Below are 19,172 nucleotides of genomic sequence, written 5' to 3'. Positions count from 1 at the left end.
ATAACATTTACTTAACGAAAGTTATTCTTAGAGAATTAGACCTTCATTTTGAGAGGAGACATTTGAATATACAAAATTTGACTACCCCAGTTATATAGCTTATTAGTTTTAAGTTATCTTCATATTCAACTATAATAATAATAATAATAATAATAATAATAATAATAATAATAATAATAATAATAATAATAATAATAATAATAATAATAATAATAATAATAAACCATAGTGCTCTATGATAAGAAAGATATTCCATGAATCATAAAATCAGATTCAATTAACAAACATGCACTTGAAATATAAAAGTTATTAACATTACTTCATTTTATAAATATTAACTCAAAATTGTATAATTTTCAAGTATTTACATGATACTATAACCGGATTTAGTTTTAAAATAAGCAATATTCCATTTAGATGTTTTCTTTAAAAATTGTAATCATTTACCATATGTGTTCCAGTTTAAAATTTTGACTAATAAGCTGTATAGTCCTTTCATTTTGTGACACGGTGACCTAAAGGACTTCCAGCGATATAAAACGTGGACGATTTAGAATTAGGTCACATGAATGAAAAAAAGAAAAGAAATTCAACTGTTTAACATAAAATTATCGTACATTGAAGAGTTAAACAGAACTGTTTCTAATCATTTTATATTTCGCCAACAAAATTATAATTTTGTCATATTTTTCAATATTTTTTTGAATGATGTTAACTGTAAGTGAAGAAGAAGAAGAAGAAGAAGTGAGGGGAGGAAATTTGAACAGCCAGAACGTCAATACGGATTGTGCGTGAGCTGAGGGGGCAAAGAAGAATTGTGGGAAGAGCTCATAGTCGCTCGTTGCTTGCAATCAATATGGCTTTCGGTTGCAAACCGGGTTTGGTGACTGACTACTGCACGTTGTGTTAAAGTGTGTTTGTTCCGTGAATTTTTTTTTAACTTAAAGAAAGTCTAAAGTGCGATAAAATGCAGCCACCACCAAGAAAGGTAAGTATTTAATTATTTTGTTTTTTAAAAAATCGTGTTTGATAAATATCTCTGGAATAAGAAAAAAATAATTGAGCAAAACGAACAGAAAATTCTCAAAAATTTTACGCTCAACTCTGTATGGTTAGAGTGCCGGCAATTACAAATTTTCCTCCATGTGACTTTTTTTTATTCCCTTATAAATTATATATTTTTTATTCCGTTATTCAATAACATTGTTATTTCTTATTCAGACTGTTTATAAACTGATGCAATAACAGATTCATTCTTCTTTTTTTCTTTCTTTCTCACACTCTCTTTCAAAATGTGCTACAATCCATTCCTTAAAATTTGAAAGAAGGCCAATAATAAATCGAACTGCTACCGGATCAATAATTTAAATGGTATTCCTACATATCGCATCAGCTGTTCATTTGATTTGGGTCAAATTTAATTGTAAATTTCTTGGATTACGTTTGTATATCAAGCGGATCTATTTTTTTGAAAAAGTAAACCCGTCTGAACTAATAATATTAAAAAAAAAAAACTGCTGAAAAATAAAGAACAGAAAAATAAAGAACATTTTGTTTATCGACTAAAGAAGAAAACTAGTATGATGGTATAGTATTTTAATCTTGCAAATTTGTTTTTGGGGGAGTATGTTTCTGGAACAATACCCACAGGACTACTAGAAGTTATAATAGGGGACTCAGAACAATAGGCTGCATGAACCTTTTGAAAACAACAATGCTGCATTATTATTATTGTTATTATTTAATTTTAAGATTATGTGATAGATCGTGCACATATAAACTTTTATGAAAGGCTTATATTCATTTCGGGTAGTTCGACTTCCCTGAACGTCATCCTTGAATAACACACCTAAGATAAACCATTTTAGGCAAATTCTTACACATTGTAGTGTTGTATCCAAAATAATTGTATTAACCGTTATTTTCTGTTGGTCGTTCGACACTAAACTAACGCCAACAACACCTATTACATAACAGTTGAAGAATTAGTTAAACGCATGAAGAATACGTTATATTATCTAAAGAGATTAGTATAAATATAAGATTATGGATAATACATATGTAATATGTTACAAATAATACAGTTAGTTTCTGTTTGTTTGATTTACTATTATCCATTGCACCCGGTTTACTATTATAGCGTGTGATTGCGTTCGAACTTGCTGGAAATGATACAGAACTTCCGGTGTTGACCGAACATTGCATAGCGAATTATGAAATAGTGGACTATGGGGAAAAAAACTCACACACTACCCAGTTGCATTTGCGCTATTTGACCGGCCTGAGCCCTTCATAACTAAAAAGTACATAGTATATTGTCATTTATTATTATTGTTCTTGAAATGAAAATGAAATTTTTAAGTTTTACGCGATATGATTATGCCGGCTAGGCTAAAGGAGACGGTGATGATGCGAAATGAATGCAATGGTGAAAGTGGGAGGAAACAGAAGAACCCAGAGAAAACCCACAAATACGGTATTTGTCCCCCACAAAGTTCACTTGGCGTGACATGGGATCGAACCAAGGACCCCATGCGCCAGAGGTATATTATTATTGTTGATTTAGCACGTAAAATTATGGAAATTTAGTTGTTTTGATTCACTGAGTAGCCATTAAGACTCTGCCAAGGATGATCTTAAATAGATTTAATTTGCATTTTCCAGCTCAGTTTGATATCTGTGAAGATATGAAGATAATGACGTGGTATTGCGTGAGAGACTTGCAAGTTGCTATTCTATATATTTATAGGATATGATTTGATTTTGGGTTTAGGGTCCCTTTCAGCAGCGAGGTCATATAAGACGTGGATCTACAGTTTAACGTGGGATCCAAATCACATGTGCTCCCGCCGGGAATCGAACCCGGGTGTCCCACGCTAAAGGCACATATGTAACCGCTTAGTCACGAGGGATCACGGCATATGACTATTGTAGTGGGTACACAATAAATATGTGTTTTAATTCCGTCAAATATATTTATTATTATTATTATTATTATTATTATTATTATTATTATTATTATTATTATTATTATTATTATTATTATTATTATTATTATTATTTGCTTGAGCCGGTGGCAATCCATGTCTCTTGGAGGCGAAATAGTATGGAGGGGAACGTCCGGTAATTTTGAGGATGATCTCTGCACCCACTAATTACACCGGATTCAAACTTCGGTCATGCTTAGGATTCCACGTTAATAGTAGGTTCCGTCATTCATAACCTAGGTATTGAATAATGACAAAAGGTTAAAATCTTTTCTTATTCATTTTTCAGTAATCTTTATTCATAAGATAATGGCCTTAACTCTTTAAGTCCTCTAACCTTAAAATAGCAAATAAATTTAAAAGTGGTTACTTGCGCATAGAATATTAACTCGTAACACTGAAAGAATTCTTTATAATTTTAAAAGTTTCAGAAACAACTGTGGAATTATTATACAATAGAAGAAGTAACAATGAAATACAAATAGGATGTTTTGCAAGGATGTTGCCAAGGCTTGTAATTAAAGGCAAACTCTAGAATTCGCCTAGTAAGACATAGGGGGGAAGAATTTTTGTCAAAGAATTTGCCATAGGATTTCCCAATTGCAAAGCAACAACACTAGCCGTTCTTACGTATACTTGGTCAGTAAATCAATGTACTTAGCTTTTAATTTTTCAATATGAAAAACTAGGGAACTCTTTTCTGACTAATTTTGATTTTCTTAACTTCTCATTAAGAAATTGATCCTGAAATTCTGTCGTTAAAATGTTAAAATGAACTCCATTTCAGAGCTTTCTTTTTAAAAAGAATTTCTCCCTGCTTTATGTTTTTGTTCGAGGAAAAAGACGAGATCTGTATCATACATAAAGTAAAACAACACAGTAGCTCCACCAGGAGCGCACCCACTCAGGGGTCGGGGAGCGCGGTGGCTCAGTGGTAGAGCGTTCACCTCCAGTGCTTGGGTCCCTGGTTCGATCTCAGCTCGCGCCGTGTGGACTTTGTGGTGGACAAACATCGTGCTCGTGAGTTTTCTCGGGGTTCTCCCGTTTCCTCCCACTTTCTTCATTCCACCATTTCATTCATTTCTCATTATCACCGTCTCCTTTAGCCTAACCGGCATAACCGTGGGACGTAAAACTCAAAGATTTCATTTTAGTTTCACTCAGGGGGTCCACTGAGTGTGGATCCTCCCCTCAAAACTTCATAACTTTTCATACATTTCTACAATTTCTTCATAAAACTATACTTTTTAGGAGACAAATTATAGATGTAGCATGAAAATTTGATGTTACACTTCATCTGTATTCTTTCTTCTCATATAAAAATAACCTAATTCTATCACTTTTTCTCAGATTATTAATAGCAGTACTCAGTGGCGTATTTAGGGGGTGGCTTCCGGGGTTAAGCCCCCCCCCGAAATCTTACTTAGTATAGTAAAGTAAATGAAATATCTTGCAGAATTTTCACATTTCCAGGGAAAGCCCCCCCGAAACAAAATCGTAAATACGCCACTGGCAGTACTTAACAATTACTTATCGTCTTTACTGGTGCTGGGGGCCACGATGGTTCAGTGATAGGGCACTGGCGCGTGGGTGGTTTCATCCCCGGACAAGCAAGTTTGTGGTGGACAACATCGTGTCCTTGGGTTTCTGCAGGGTACTTCCGTTTCCTCCCACATTCTTGTTTTACCATCACCATTTATTTGCCTTCATCATCGTCCCTTTTAGCGTAAAGGGCATAATCATGGCCTTAAACTGAATGATTTCATTTCATTTTCGGGTGCTGAATATGTAACACTGGTTCAATATCACATAGATGTTTCTTGTAGCATTGGATACCCCCTCCCACGGAAACTTTAGACTGATGCACAGAAAAAATTTCAAGATGCACGCCTAAGCTGCTCATAATTACGTATGTATGAGGATGGATCAGAAAGTCATGGCTCTTGTGGCATACAAAAATGTACTTGTTTTAATGAACATATAGCAGCAAAAGGTATTATAGATCATAGTCTGAACTGTCTTCTACAGAAAACTGCCGTTCAACATAGTCTCTATGATTTTAAACTCATTTGCGCCATCATCAAACCCGGGCATCAAAACCATTTTGGAAAAATTGGAAGTTTGCTTCTTCACCCATGATCTTAAAGCTGTTTTAACACAAACTTTGTGATCTCTCAAATCAGCAATTATTCCTTGGGCAGAGCTATGCGAGACGTTGAATGCATCAACATTCTGAACTGTAATGCACCTGTCTTCTCTAATCAATTCATCAGCACGTTCTAGATTTGCATCTGTGATTGGTGTTGTCGGCCGGCCGCTTCCGTTTCTAAACCTTCTTCGCCCAACTTTGCATATTGCTGACGTCCATTACGGCATCCGCACAAACATTTTTCAAGCAATTATAGATTTTCTTAGGTGGACAACCTTCTTTTACCAGAAGTTCAGTGAAGATTCTTCTTTTCTTCATATCCATTCAGCTTCTAATCAGTGAACCTGAAAAAGAAAAGATTACATTATTAGAGTAAGGTATCTCTGTAATATCATGCATAGATAGTACAGTAGCTGTAATAGAAACAAAATTATAGCGAGGGAGGTCTTACCTTTTGATCCACCCTTGTATAAAGAACAGTAAGTACAGATCGGACAGCATCTGGTTGGATGGTACAAGAGCCATTGGCCAAAGAGAAAACTTCGTTCGAAACTACAGAGTGTAAATGGGATTCTAATCAACTTGACTTTACTCATTATAGAAGACTTATGAACACTGAGAACACACTATGATAGACCTCGAGTAGTCATATTGTTAATGCGGGTAGTTGTTACTGGGTTCTAATCGCAGTTAAAACCTATGATATTATGGAAGAGAAAAATGGAATGTAAAGTAAAATAAACTTTAAAAGAGTAAAGTAAAATAAACTTTTGAAACCGTATCTCTTGGACAGTGGTGTGGTCCTATGATCCACTTCTCTTGGAGGTGAGAGAGTGTGGTGGGGAACAGCTCATATTTTCAGATTGATCTTGCAACTGAACTGGATTCAAGTCTCGATCGTTGTTCGGACCCACATTAATAGTAAGACACGCCCTTCATGATCTTGGTGTTGTATAAGGATGTAATAGAAAATAATATTCTCAAACTTGAAAAATGTAGCAAAAGACTGGTAATGCTACAGGAGCCGTGGTGGCTCAGTTGTAGAGCGTTCACCTCTGGTGCATGGGGTCCTTGGTTCGATCCCTTCTCGCGCCAAGTGAGCTTTGTGGTGAACAAACACCGAGTGCGTGGGTTTTCTCGGAGTTCTCTCGTTTCCTTACACTTTCTTCATTCCACCGTTTATTCATTTCTCATCACCACCGTTTCCTTTAGTTGTGTCACCATCACCACCGTCGCCGGTATAAGCGTGTGACATAAAACAAAAATTTCATTTTTTCGTAATGCTACATTACCTTCTTAACATTTTTAAAATTATAATGTGGGGGACCTAAGATAGGGTCACCCATAGATTTCATGAGCCCCAAACAAATTTTCATAGGGCTGCAGCCAAGCGAAGGCAACGGTCGTTGGCAGTGTTGACAACTTGGTTTTCTTTCTTTCTTTTCTTGTCATTTTTCTTTTTTCTTCCATTTTTTTTTTTTTTTTTTTTTTTTTTTGCAATAGCCAAGTAACAACTCAAAAGTAGCAAAATTCCTTTATTTCAATTAAGTAAACTTTTTTTCTACCAAATGTGTTTCGAAAGTCATTAAATCCACGTTATTTTTAAATTTAATTTCTACAAAAGTTATTATTTTTTCGCTCTCGACAATTACAAAATTGAAAGCATCACAATGCAATGAACAAAATATAATTTTAAATTTTAACGAGAACCCCAACATTTGTCTGGGTTGGCCTTCCGTATGGTGGTCGTGGCGGAGCTACGAATAAATGTAGTAAATTTACTATTAATACTATACTATTATACTGTTAATACTATGGTTATTTTATACTATTAATAAAAGAAACAGTTAATTATGGCTTTCTTAATTACTTCGGCTTCTCTTATGGGGGTGGCCTATGCTTCTGAAAATATCTACTCAAAGATATTTTAATACATGTTATTTCCTAAAACGAAGTCGTAACTTTCTAATCTCCTGCCATTACATTATAAATAAAATCCTCTTTAAAAAAATAAACCACTCAGTTTTATCTCTCACTTAGAAAAATTAGTATTCAACTATAGTGTGAAGGATCATAGAATCCGATCCCAGACTTTGAACTGGTGATAGACAATATCGTGTCATGATTTTATTTTTCTTAACACTTCCTAGCAACGTTGCCAGGTCGGAAAGCCAAAATATCTGTAAATCTACTGCGAAGTAGCTGTCTAAATCTGTATTTTTAGTTTGAAGAAATATTTTTAATAAATTTTGTACAGGATGACCCAATAAAACCTCAGACGTTTTAAAGCCTAACAAAACAAAAAGCATTACAGATAGAAAGTCGTTTATTTCAAAATAAAAAAATGGTATTGGAAATAGTCAACTCAACTTGACTACTTGACACACTCCACAACAACATTGGCAAAATGGAAAAAGAATCGAGAATACTGTGGGTAACTGAAGCGGTGCTTAAGAGAATGGAAGAACGCAGAAGGGCGAAAAGCACGGACATGAAAAAATACAGAAGGCTGAATAATGAATTGAGAAGAGAGACGGACAAAGCCAAAGAAAAGTACATGGAACAGATATGTGAAGAAATAATGGAACTTCAACGGCGCGCCAGATATGATCTGATGCATCAAAAATCACAAGAATTAGGAGAAAAAGTTAACATGCATATGCACATTTGGAATCGAAGATCAGCAAGGCCATGTAGATACTGACCATCAAAGAATTCTTAGAGTTTGGGAAGAGTACATAAAGATCTGTATGACCTGAAGAACCGCACCAAAGATATTGCAATCGAAGCAGAGGAAGAGATGGATGATGAAGAAACAGAACCCAGTATATTGAAAAGTGAAGCCATCAAGGACATGCGAAGAAGGAAGGCCATTGGGGATGACGATATACCAGCAGATTTGCTCAAGGGATTAGGAGACAATGCAATGAAAGTAGTGACTTTACTTATTAACAAGATCTACCTGAGTGGAGAATGGCCAAAGGATTTTCTTGATGTTACAACGATAGCATTACCCAAGAAAAAGGAAGCAAAGAAGTGCAGCGATCGCAGAACCATTAGCCTGATTATATTTTCCACATTGGAAAGATTATTGCGCTCATACTGAACAGACGGCTGGAAAAGAAGATGGAAGAGATGTTGGACGAAGATCAGTTCGGATTCCGGAAAGGAAAAGGCACAAGAGATGTCATTGGGTTGATGAGAATTATCTCAGAACGAGTTCTTGACGTAAAGGAAGAGATATGTTTGTGCTTCATAGACTGGCAAAAAGCTTTCGACAAGGTCAATTGGACGAAACTTCTGAAAATATTTAAAAAAAAAAATTTAGATCAACTGGAGAGACCAACGGCTCATTCGCAACCTGTACATAGGACAACGAGTCAAGGTGTACTTGAATGAAGGAGAAACCAATAGTGTGGAGATTGGAAGATGAGTCAGACAAAGATGTAGTTTGTCGCCCCAATTATCCAACATTTACAGTGAATGGTTAATGAAGGAAGCATTAATGGAAATTGGAGATTTTAAGATTGGAGGGTAGATCATTAACAAGATCAGGTATGCAAATGATACGGTTTTTATAGCTAGAACCGAAGAAGGACTACTGGAGATGATTGACAAAATAGCTGACACTGGGAAACTATATGGAATGGAAATCAACATCTAAAAATCGAAAGTCTTGAGATTATCCGGTGGAAATGCGCCTTACAGGTGAGAGTAGAACAAAGAGTACTTGAGGTTGACCATTTCAAATACCTGGGAAGTATTTTGACGAAAGACGCGTACTGCACGAAAGAGATCAGGTCGAGAATCCCATAACGAAAGAAGCATTCAGCAAGAAAAGATCTCTCTTAACTAGCAGCTTTAATATTGGACTAAGGAAGAAATTGGTCAAGTGCTATATATGGAGTAGTGAATTTTATAGTTCAAAGACTTGAACCTTACGAAGTTTGAGAAGAAATATTTAGAGAGCTTCGAAATGTGGTATTGGAGGAAGATGGAGAAGATAAAATGGACAGAAAGAGTAACAAACGAAGACGTTTTAAAACGGATAGGAGAGAAGAGGGCTCTTCTAGCCACCATCCCTCGTAGAAAAGCCAATTGGATTGGACACATCTTGCGAAGAAATTGTATTCTTCTTACCTCCATAGAAGGAAAGATGGAAGAAAAGCGAGGAATAGGAAGAAGAAGAACACAAGTGATCGATGATTTGAAAAATAGAAGAAAATATTGGGAGTTAAAAGAGGAAGCTGAAAATCGAGAAACATGGGAGAAACATTTTCAGGTCCAAACTGAAAATTAAGAAGAAACGAAATAAGAAAAAAAACTCACTAGTCCCAGGACCTACCAAAAGGCAATACTACTACTACTACTACTACTAGTAGTAGTAGTAGTAGTACTACTACTAGTACTACTACTACTACTACTACTACTACTACTAATATTAATAATAAAAATAATAATAATAATAATAATAATTGGAAACAGTACGTGATTACTTCGTTCTGATTTGAATTCAGCAGTTTTAATATTACAGTGCAACAAGTTTTTACTTAAAATTAGCTATTCCACGTAATGAAAATGTTCCTGATCCGAAGACTATCTTGCAGTCGGCCGATAATTTCCGAACAATGAGTTAAGCATTGAACAAAACTCATCTGACCTACCTAAAACTACTGATACGTCCGAAAATATTGAGACTGTAAGATAGTCCCCTTTCCAGTCCCCAAAACGTTCTGCACCGAAGTATGCTGCAACTGTTAGACTTCATAGGGAGAATGTAAGAAGAATTTTCGAAGAATACCTCCAGTAATTACAATTATTTAGTTTTAAATAAACAATTTTATTTCTTCAATACTTTTGTTTTATTGGCCTTTAAAATATGAGAGGTTTTATCGGGCCACACTGTACTTAGCCCAGCTGAGTGCTACTTCTTGAACACAGTAGACCTATGTAATAGATAATATTCAAATGTAGGAACTGAAATAATTCCTATTTTCAGCATTACAAATCTCGGCAACTCCCACAAAAACTGATGTTTGTATGTACAGATACTTACCAATTTACTGGAAACTTCTGGAATTGGGAACATGCTAAATGTTTGGGTTGGAAACAGTCAGGCGGTGACGCCAGCGCCCAGGTTTTCGTGGTGGTGTGTTAGGACAATCTCCGTACTACGTGAGGACCCGTAGAACGGTAGTGTGAAGTGAATTGAACAGACGCTGATAGTGTAAAATGGTCGACCTCTGATTTCCAAAAAGGAAAAATTGGCGCTCAGTTATGTGGTGCGAGCGTAAATGACATTCTACAAATCTCACGGCAAAACCACATCGGAGAGCTAACCAAATAACAGATAAATGTATTATATATATAATCTATATAACGCTATATTTCGATATAGCGAGAGGAAACATATTTTAAATCGAAGTTCAAAATTAATTACAGTTGTAGAAGCTAATCACAGTTCGACATTTTAATAATGTGTTTTAGCTGTATAATATTAACTTACACTATTAGAAGTTCATTTGTTAGTATTGAAATCAGTAAGGATGAGCGGGTGCAAGGGGAAAGTTCCACTAAGTTATGGAGTTCCCTATTTAAACACTGTGATAAGAAAATCATTTACCTCGGTAACTTTCGTCAAAAGTACTATATTCTTATTCAATATACGTATATTTTCCCTCGAGCTTATCAATTACTCTTACTGCTTAGAGTTTTTTTTTTTTAGAATAAAAGAGTGCATTCATCTCTCCTCACCATTTAATAATATCTTGCACGATAATGTTTGTAATAAATAAATGGAGAAGAAAGAGAAATGTTTATCTTACCAATTTAAAAATACATGTATATTCCACGATAACTTTCATAAATAAAATATGAAATTAAAATAAATGGAGAAGAAAGGGAAATGTTTATCTTACTTACCAATTTAAAAATATGTTCCACGATAACTTTCATAAATTAAATGTTCGATTTTTAAAAAAATGTGGCTTATACTGTATTTTTCAGGGGTTTGTAAATCATTCTTGGGTTTAAAATCAGACGGCAGTGAGAGAGAAAGAGTATATTTACCTCCACTTCACTATGTCGGAAATGTACTCCTCTATAACTTTCGGGAAAGAAATATTAAATTTTGAAAGAAGATAGTATATTTATTTTTATGAGACTTTATTGCATTTTCTACTGTTTGGTGTTAAAATCAGCCAATGATGATGTGAATTACTCTCCACCCCTTCCTATTACAAAAAAAATGTTTAGCAAAATCTTTGTATAAAATTCCTGACTTGTATAAGAGATAGGGAAATTCGCTATGAAAATCTCCAATAATAATAATAATAATAATAATAATAATAATAATAATAATAATAATAATAATAATAATAATAATAATAATAATAATGGCACTCACTTCATTTGTGCATGGTATCAATAATGGTAAAACAAATGTTAAAATTTAACAAAGTAACCCAAAAATTCTACAGAGTCGCTCTGTACTAAAAAGCAGGTAAACACTCTGTCTTCAATGATTTGTATATTGCAATATTTATTAGATCTTAATTAGCATATTGCAAGTTTCCCTCTTATTCCTTGTGAACGAAAGTAGGAGAGATGATACTTTTAGTAAACAAAATCGAATTCGATATTTGAACCGATGGAAATGTTTCATGGACAATACATGCTGAAAAGTCACTTTTTATGACTTTCTGTCTGTCTGTCAGGCCTTCATGAAACTCTAAAATGCTTTTTTGATGATCAACTCTTTCTCTAAGAATAATTGTAAAGTGAAAAATCAAAATTTAATTTACTGAAAAAAAAAGTCCAATAATTTTTTAGAATCCATTCTTTCATGCCTTGTAACTGACAGAAATTAATAAGTTTAAAACTAGATTATTGATTTTCATATCTATGGCACTAGATATTAGTGAATAGTGTAGATTTTTCGAATGTGTTTGACTTCATAATTTTCGTAGTACTGACAGTTATTAGTCTTGTACAGAAATTCTCTCTTACCATTTTAGGCGATATAGAATTAGGGAAGATGAGAATTCACATTTTACCTAAAATATTGAAAATTCTTATCTTAGAGAAATCAGTGGATGATAAGATATTAGACAAGATGGAGTTGAACACTTTCCTTCCGAGCGGTTTTTTTAAATGTGCATATATTTATGCACTGTATTCATCTTCAGAGAATCATAAGTATCGGGCTCGTAAGTTTGGCACTCGCGCTTAACCAGGCTCGGGCTCAATAATTGAGAGTGAGCCCGAGTAAGCCCCAGCCCCATTGAAAGCTTGAGATTAGTGAGCGCGAGTCCAGTCGAGAGAAGTGAGCGTTAGCGCAGTTGAGAGAAGTGTGAGCGAGGCCAGGAGAGAGAAGTGAGCTCGAGTCCAGTTGAAAGAAGTGAACGCGAGCTCAATGCAAAATGGTCATCTATGCAGACAACATGGAGATCGTGTAGAATTTAAAATCACTTCCTTTTAGCTTGCCATAGTAGAAAATGTAAGAGATTTATTCGTCTCATTAATAAAATAAATACGCTGTATTGAAAATCCTTCCTGTTTCTAGCTTTGACTTGCGTGACACCGTTGAGTCATTAATCGAAACGAGAACTGCATTTGACAGTATCAAACGTATCCTAATGGTTACGGAAAGGTTCATAACCAAGCTGTTGGTTGGGTTGCGTAGCAAGCAGGCACTTTCAGAAAATGTGAAAGCACAACGTTCTCTGATCATGAAGACCGAAAGGTTCGTGTTGTTAACTGTAATAGTGTGTACATTGCTGTTTAGTGCTCCGAAGAGGAGGAGGATTGCAGCAGACCAGCACACATTTTATCTACGTTTACACATTTTATCTACAGACAAATTTAATTTACTATATACATACACACAATCACTTTCCATTTGCATTTTTGCATTATATACAGTGGACCTACGAGTTTCGAACTTAACCCGTTCTGTAACGCTGTTCGTAAACAAAATTATTTTTCCCATTGAAATGAATGTTACAATTAATAGGCACTAGACATTGAAACATGGTTCTGTTTTCTTTAACGTTCTCTGATGAAGAATATAGAATGGAAATAACATTATCCCTATTAAAGACAAATAACTAAGACTAAAGTAATCAAAACATTATTATTATTATTATTATTATTATTATTATTATTATTATTATTATTATTATTATTATTATTATTAATAATAATAATAATAATAATAATAATAATAATAATAATAATAATAATAATAGTAATAATAGTAAAATCACACACAAAATTACAAAAACAGAACAAGTAGTAGTTTCTGAACACAGAATTTTGATAGATATTGTTTACGGCTAACACACACACACACACACACACACACAAAGAAAAACACAAATAGACGAATAGAATTGTCAGTACAGGTGTGTGTGTGTGTGTGTGTGTGTGTGTTCGTATTCCGAAATATTGTTTTGTTAGCCGAGGGAAAACTATTGTAAACGAGTTGTTCCCGAATTAAGAGGTTCCAAAACCATGAGTCCATTGTATTACTTTCCATTTACCTTTACCATTTTCCCAACTACCTTAATAACAGGCACGGTCTGACTTGATGGTCGTCATTCCGATTTACATCTATTTTAGCGAGTTGACCTTTTACCCCAACTTTATTTGTCCGATTCAGTATATTCTTATCCACTTACAACCATAGATGGCTTGCCTTTCTTTTTCAAGTACCAATTTATTTTTCTTGTAGTGGATTCTACAATTTTGAAAGTGCTTTTACAATGTTCAATACCTGTAAGTCCTACGTTTAGTCCGTCGCTAGCTGTCTTGATGGCCTTTCAAACTAGTATTATAATAAAACCAAGAAGAAGGCAAAAAAGGTTCGAAGATTTACGTAGCTGGAAGTCCAATGAGAAACGATTGGGAACTAATTGAAGCAAACTTCCTTTTTTAGTAAAACTACAATGATCCCTAAATATATACTATTTTCGTATTAATCTCATTAATTACCAAGTTTAATATTTTACACTTCCTTCTCCTATACTGAATTCGTGCAACTGAATGACATGCAATAGCTCCTATATACCAAATTACGAACTTTTATTACCGACAATTTAGAAGAAATACGTAATAGAAACAGTTCTACTTCTATCACCTTTACAAAATGAAATTTCCGAAATTCATGCAAATAAATATAGTATTTGGCTTCACTGAATCAAAGAGCCCTCTCCTCTTCATTAACCAAGTTTAGTACCTATACATTTAAGGCTTCCAAATAGATTTCCCATTTTCTACTAAGTCTATTATATAAAATTTATACAAGTGAATAATTTCTTTGTATTTCGTGGAGTAAATGGCATTCATGTGCGAAGCAGGTCACGGTATCTCAGAAGTGTATTATTCGCGAGAGGGCCTTAGTTGGATCCAAGTCTATGTGAACTTGTTGCACAGAACATAATATTCGTGGGTTTTCTTGGGTTTTCCTGGTTCCTCCCACATTTCCATTCCACTAATTTCATTATAATTCATTTTCATTGATTTCGCCTCCTTTAGCCTAAATGGCAAACACATGGAAAGTCAAATTAAAGATTTCATTCCATTTTCCATATGTCAAATTTTGTACTTTATATTCTACGCCTGAAAAGAAAAACCAAACAAAAAAAGATAATAGTATAAAATAAGCACTTAGCTTAATTAAGATACATTTAAATGAATCCCAAGGTAAAGTCCGGGTAGGAAAATTCTTGTCCACGAGCTTTCACGTCGAGAATTGCCTGAATCAAGATTTGCGTTGTCGCCATTATTATTCAACTTTGTCCTGGAGTACGCTATAACGAAAATAGCAACCAGGGCTCTAGAGTTGAACGGTATTCACCAGGTTATGGCGTATGCTGATCATTTAAATTTAATAGGGAGTGATAGGGGAACAATCGAAAGAAATACAGAGGTCTTATTAAACGCTTGCAAGGACATGGATTTAGAAGCAAATGCAGAGGAAAATAAATACATGGAAGTTCTTCGAGATCGTAATACTGTAAATTATGGATGTTTTAAAATATCAAATAATACTTTCGATAAAGTGGATAATTTTGAGTAACTAGGATCAATATTATCAGACGAAGACCATATTCACGAAGAAATTAAATGATGACTAAGAGCAGGGAATTCATGTTAATAGGTAGGGGAGTCCATCTCCCGTTGCTTCACAACAGGGCTCCCAAAGGTCTCGGTTTATCCAAGGTACTCCCGGATACTTTTACTGATATTTCAGCCAAGACCAAGTTTATAACTACTAATATGGCTGTAAATTTTCACAATAGTGTGTCCTATTTTTTAATAGGCTATAAATCTGGGACATCTTTTCATGACGCTAGTGATTCCTGAAAGAGAACAATACAGGGTGGCCTAAAAGTAGAAATATACTACCGTACTGGTCAGCTCATTGCATTTTATATCATTTCTTATTGTTATTCATCAGGTAGACTTAGTTTCTTTATTATTTGTGTTTTTACTGTGTGTTTTTACTTATATCTTAAGCTCGGAAGGGGCGAAGCAAATAAACCCATAAACTAGAATGTTATACTTGATCAATGCAGGGGTATATACTTACTTTTGGGCCACTCTGTATATAAGCGAAATTTTATACTTGTTTGTATGTGTTCACGCTAGTCTTATCTTGCTTTCCAATTTGAATTTAGGCAACATGAAAAATTCATAGTGATAATGTGTATGACTTTCAGGCACCGTTGAGATGCTTAGGCAATCAAAACGACAACAGTGACAGTTTGGTTGCATAACCTACTCTTGTATGTAAACATTGGAACGCCAATTTTGAAGAAAACTTTCAAGATAGCGAGCTCGGGATCAAACATTGGACTTACAAGTATTATAAAGTATAAGTTGATAATTATCCAATCCTCTATCCTAAAACCAAAATGGTAGTTGAATAAGTAAATCCTAAAAAGCAATAAGATGGCGTCTCATATTTTCCTGCAAATTACACCGTTTCTTTATTATTATTATTATTAAAAAAAAACGTTTTTCTACCTTCTCTTTGAAATTCTATACAAATATGACAACAAGTTCTTTTAAACTTTAAGGAATTTACTATTTTTGATAAAGAATCGTAAGAAGTAAAAAAAAAAAAAAAAACTTCCTCTCAATTGACCATCATTTAACTCGTGCCTTTGATAAGACGATTTTTGTAAAAGCCTGCCCTTGGGTAAGTCCGTTCTTTCCGCAATGCCTTTGTTTAGTTTGTCGACTCATATAAGGAGATTATTAAAGACGAGAAAGAAAACGAAATACTAGGGTGCAGCCAGAAAAGAGGAAAAGAAGTTTAAGGGTGGGGAGAGGTGGGGAGGGAGGTTATCCAGAAATCGATGAGCTGTGTTTGTAAGCTGTAATGCGGGAAGGCTATTTCGGAATCTAACGTCCTTGAAGGATAAGAACCGCTTCAGAAGGAGTGAAGTCAACGTTTTGTCTTGACGGCGTGTTAAATGGAGCGTCTAAATAAATCTTATGTAGAGAATAAGAATAATTTTTAAGGAAATATTTTCGGTTTTCTTTTTTACTGTAAAATGACCATTGCAAGAGTAGAAAGTTGTAGTGTACAAGAATATCTAAGCCACTTTTTTTTTAATACATATATCGGTACACATATTCTATATCGTATTATGACCATGCATAGCGTAGTTGCTAACGGTCTCGTCTTTGGTGCGAGCGGTCTCGGATTCAATTTCAGGTGGGGACACTCGGTCAAATAAGTGTAAACACTTTTTCAGGCCAGTCTCCTGAGTGAGGTTTTCCTGGAATTTCCTTATTCAAACCACGCAAATGCCGGAATAGTACCTAATAAACGGGTCCCATGCCGCTTCATTCTTTCCCCAATCCTTTCTTCCTTCCCTTTCCTCCGATAGCGTGATCGCCGAGGAATGTAAACCCTCATACGTGACGGGCTAATATGTCAATAGATGCCGAAAGCCCAGAAATCTAAATCCTAATTTTAATCCTATATCGTATTTTCAACAAAATTATAACCAGTTACTGTAAAATATATTAACAATATCTTTATCATCATCATAGGTATTCTGCCATCATTGGGAGGTCACTTGTCGCAACTGAGAAGCTTCCATAGTCTACGGACTTCCGCTGACCTCTTCGTCTTCTCGTATGATTTTTCTGTTTTGATATCGTCCATTAATTGTAGTCTCCTTCGCCCTCTCCCTCTCTTTCCTGCCACCATACCCTCTAGCACGTTCCTCACGATACAATTCCTTCTTAACCAATGTCTCAATGTCCCAATCAGTTTCTCTTTCCCTTCTTAATAATATCTGAAATTGTTCTTGCCCCCCATTTCTAATACCTTCTCATTCGTCTTCCGATTGACCCAGCTAATTCTTTCCGTTCTTCTCCATATTAACAGCATGTCACTGTTAAATTATAATCTAGCAAAATAACGGTTGAAACTTGACAACAATGACTGGTTTGTTGGAGTTTTGAGTCTCTTTTCAGCCCGAGTCTATATGAGACATGGGCCTACAGTTTAACGTGAGATCTGAACCACATGAGCTCCCACCGGGAATTGAACCCAGGTCAAGTCCTCTACCCACTTATCCACGAGAGAGTTCTGAAATTTAGATTAACACCATCGTAAAAGAAATTTAGATTAGAACGAAGAAAGGAGTTCAATGGGTGTATAGTACCTTATCAATGACGCAAGCAAAGCGTACCCTAGTAAATATTTAAAGTGTGAGTTAAAGGTGAAAGTATTTGATTTGATTGAATTTGAGCTTAGCGTCTCCTTTCTGCAGCGGGGCTAAATGAGACATGGACTATAGCTTAACGTATGATTCAAACCACATGAGTTCTCGCTAGGAAAGTGTGTTATTTCAGAATACCAGACAGAATACTACAGTATGTTTTAGGTATACATTCACAGACATTAGAAGAGATTTGTCGATCGTACTGTGGATCAAATTCACGACACGAAGAATCAAGAAACGAAAGAAAAGGAAAAGAAAAATAAGAATAAATTGGGAAAGAGAAGTTTGGAGATCGAGGATAGAGTCTATGATGGGATGAACAGAAGGTTAGATAGTGGTTAGCAGAAAATCGTATTAAAAGAAGGCTGTGTTGATCCTTGGAAGCTGAAAAGGGCTGGTGAACAAGAAGTGGAAGCACCAGAACAAGGTTGTGTGAGGAGAAAGTTTCAAAAGATAAGAAAGTTTCCTGATAGATGGAGGTATGAACAGGGGCGCACCAACGGGGCGGGTCCACGTGGTCCGGACCTCCCCCGTAAAAGCTTCCTAACTCAACACACATTTGTACACTTTCAATAAAAGGAAAAAAGATTCACGTAGCATGAAAAGTTGATCTTACACTTCGTTTCTGCTATTTCACTTAAACAATCTAGTTCTATGATTTTAATATATATATATAGGGGAGAGGAAGGGAATGGCGATCAGCCCACTTTGCCCTCTTGCGTGACCCGAGTAGAAGTCAAACTAGAGCTGCCATCTGCCTCTTGTAGCAAGGTTTCTTGTTTATTGTCGAGGAAGATGTCAGAGAAGACTGAAGTCTACAGCGTGCTGAAACTTGTTTTTGTTGATTTTCTTATAAGGATCTGCATATTTCAACTCACGATACGTACAATTTTAAGTTGTAAGATCTTGAAGTTACTAAGATTTATAAAAAGTTATGTTTTGTCTAATGCACGACATGTAGTTATATTTCAAATAATCTTCGTTTTACAGTATAACCAGCTCAATTTTCAAAATAGCGCAATGTTGGGAATGCCGATCAACGTGATAGGTTTACCATCATGGTGATCGTCATTCCGAACAAACTTTTGGAATACTTCTCCAGCCAAAAATTATAAAAGAGGCTAGACCTAAGATAAGAAATACGCCTACTTGAGTCAAACACTGAGACTTAGGTATCGGTACAACCTTTGTGGATCGTGGGTGCATGCTTACTGTACTGCTGTGGACTAACCACGTGGATATATCTGTGACATCTTTGAAAAAACGTCAATAAAACATTCAGTTGAC

General features: G+C 35.2%; 1 protein-coding gene across 4 annotated transcripts in view; it reads left to right on the top strand.

Moving 5' to 3' along the window:
- Positions 1–860: 860 nt before the first annotated feature.
- LOC145662395 (protein nervous wreck-like) overlaps positions 861–19,172 on the top strand; it is a 554,721-nt gene continuing 536,409 nt past the window's right edge. For all 4 annotated transcript variants that reach the window (XM_081727930.1, XM_081727929.1, XM_081727928.1 and 1 more), the window contains exon 1: positions 861–988. In XM_081727930.1, the coding sequence (XP_081584056.1) occupies positions 968–988 (21 nt within the window). In that variant the 5' untranslated portion in view covers positions 861–967. The remainder of the gene's footprint in view (positions 989–19,172) is intronic.

Source organism: Thermobia domestica, chromosome 10 (assembly GCF_964235325.1).
Source record: "Thermobia domestica chromosome 10, izTheDome1.hap1.1, whole genome shotgun sequence".
NCBI lineage: Eukaryota > Metazoa > Arthropoda > Insecta > Zygentoma > Lepismatidae > Thermobia > Thermobia domestica.
This window is presented reverse-complemented; position numbering and strand designations above follow the sequence as displayed.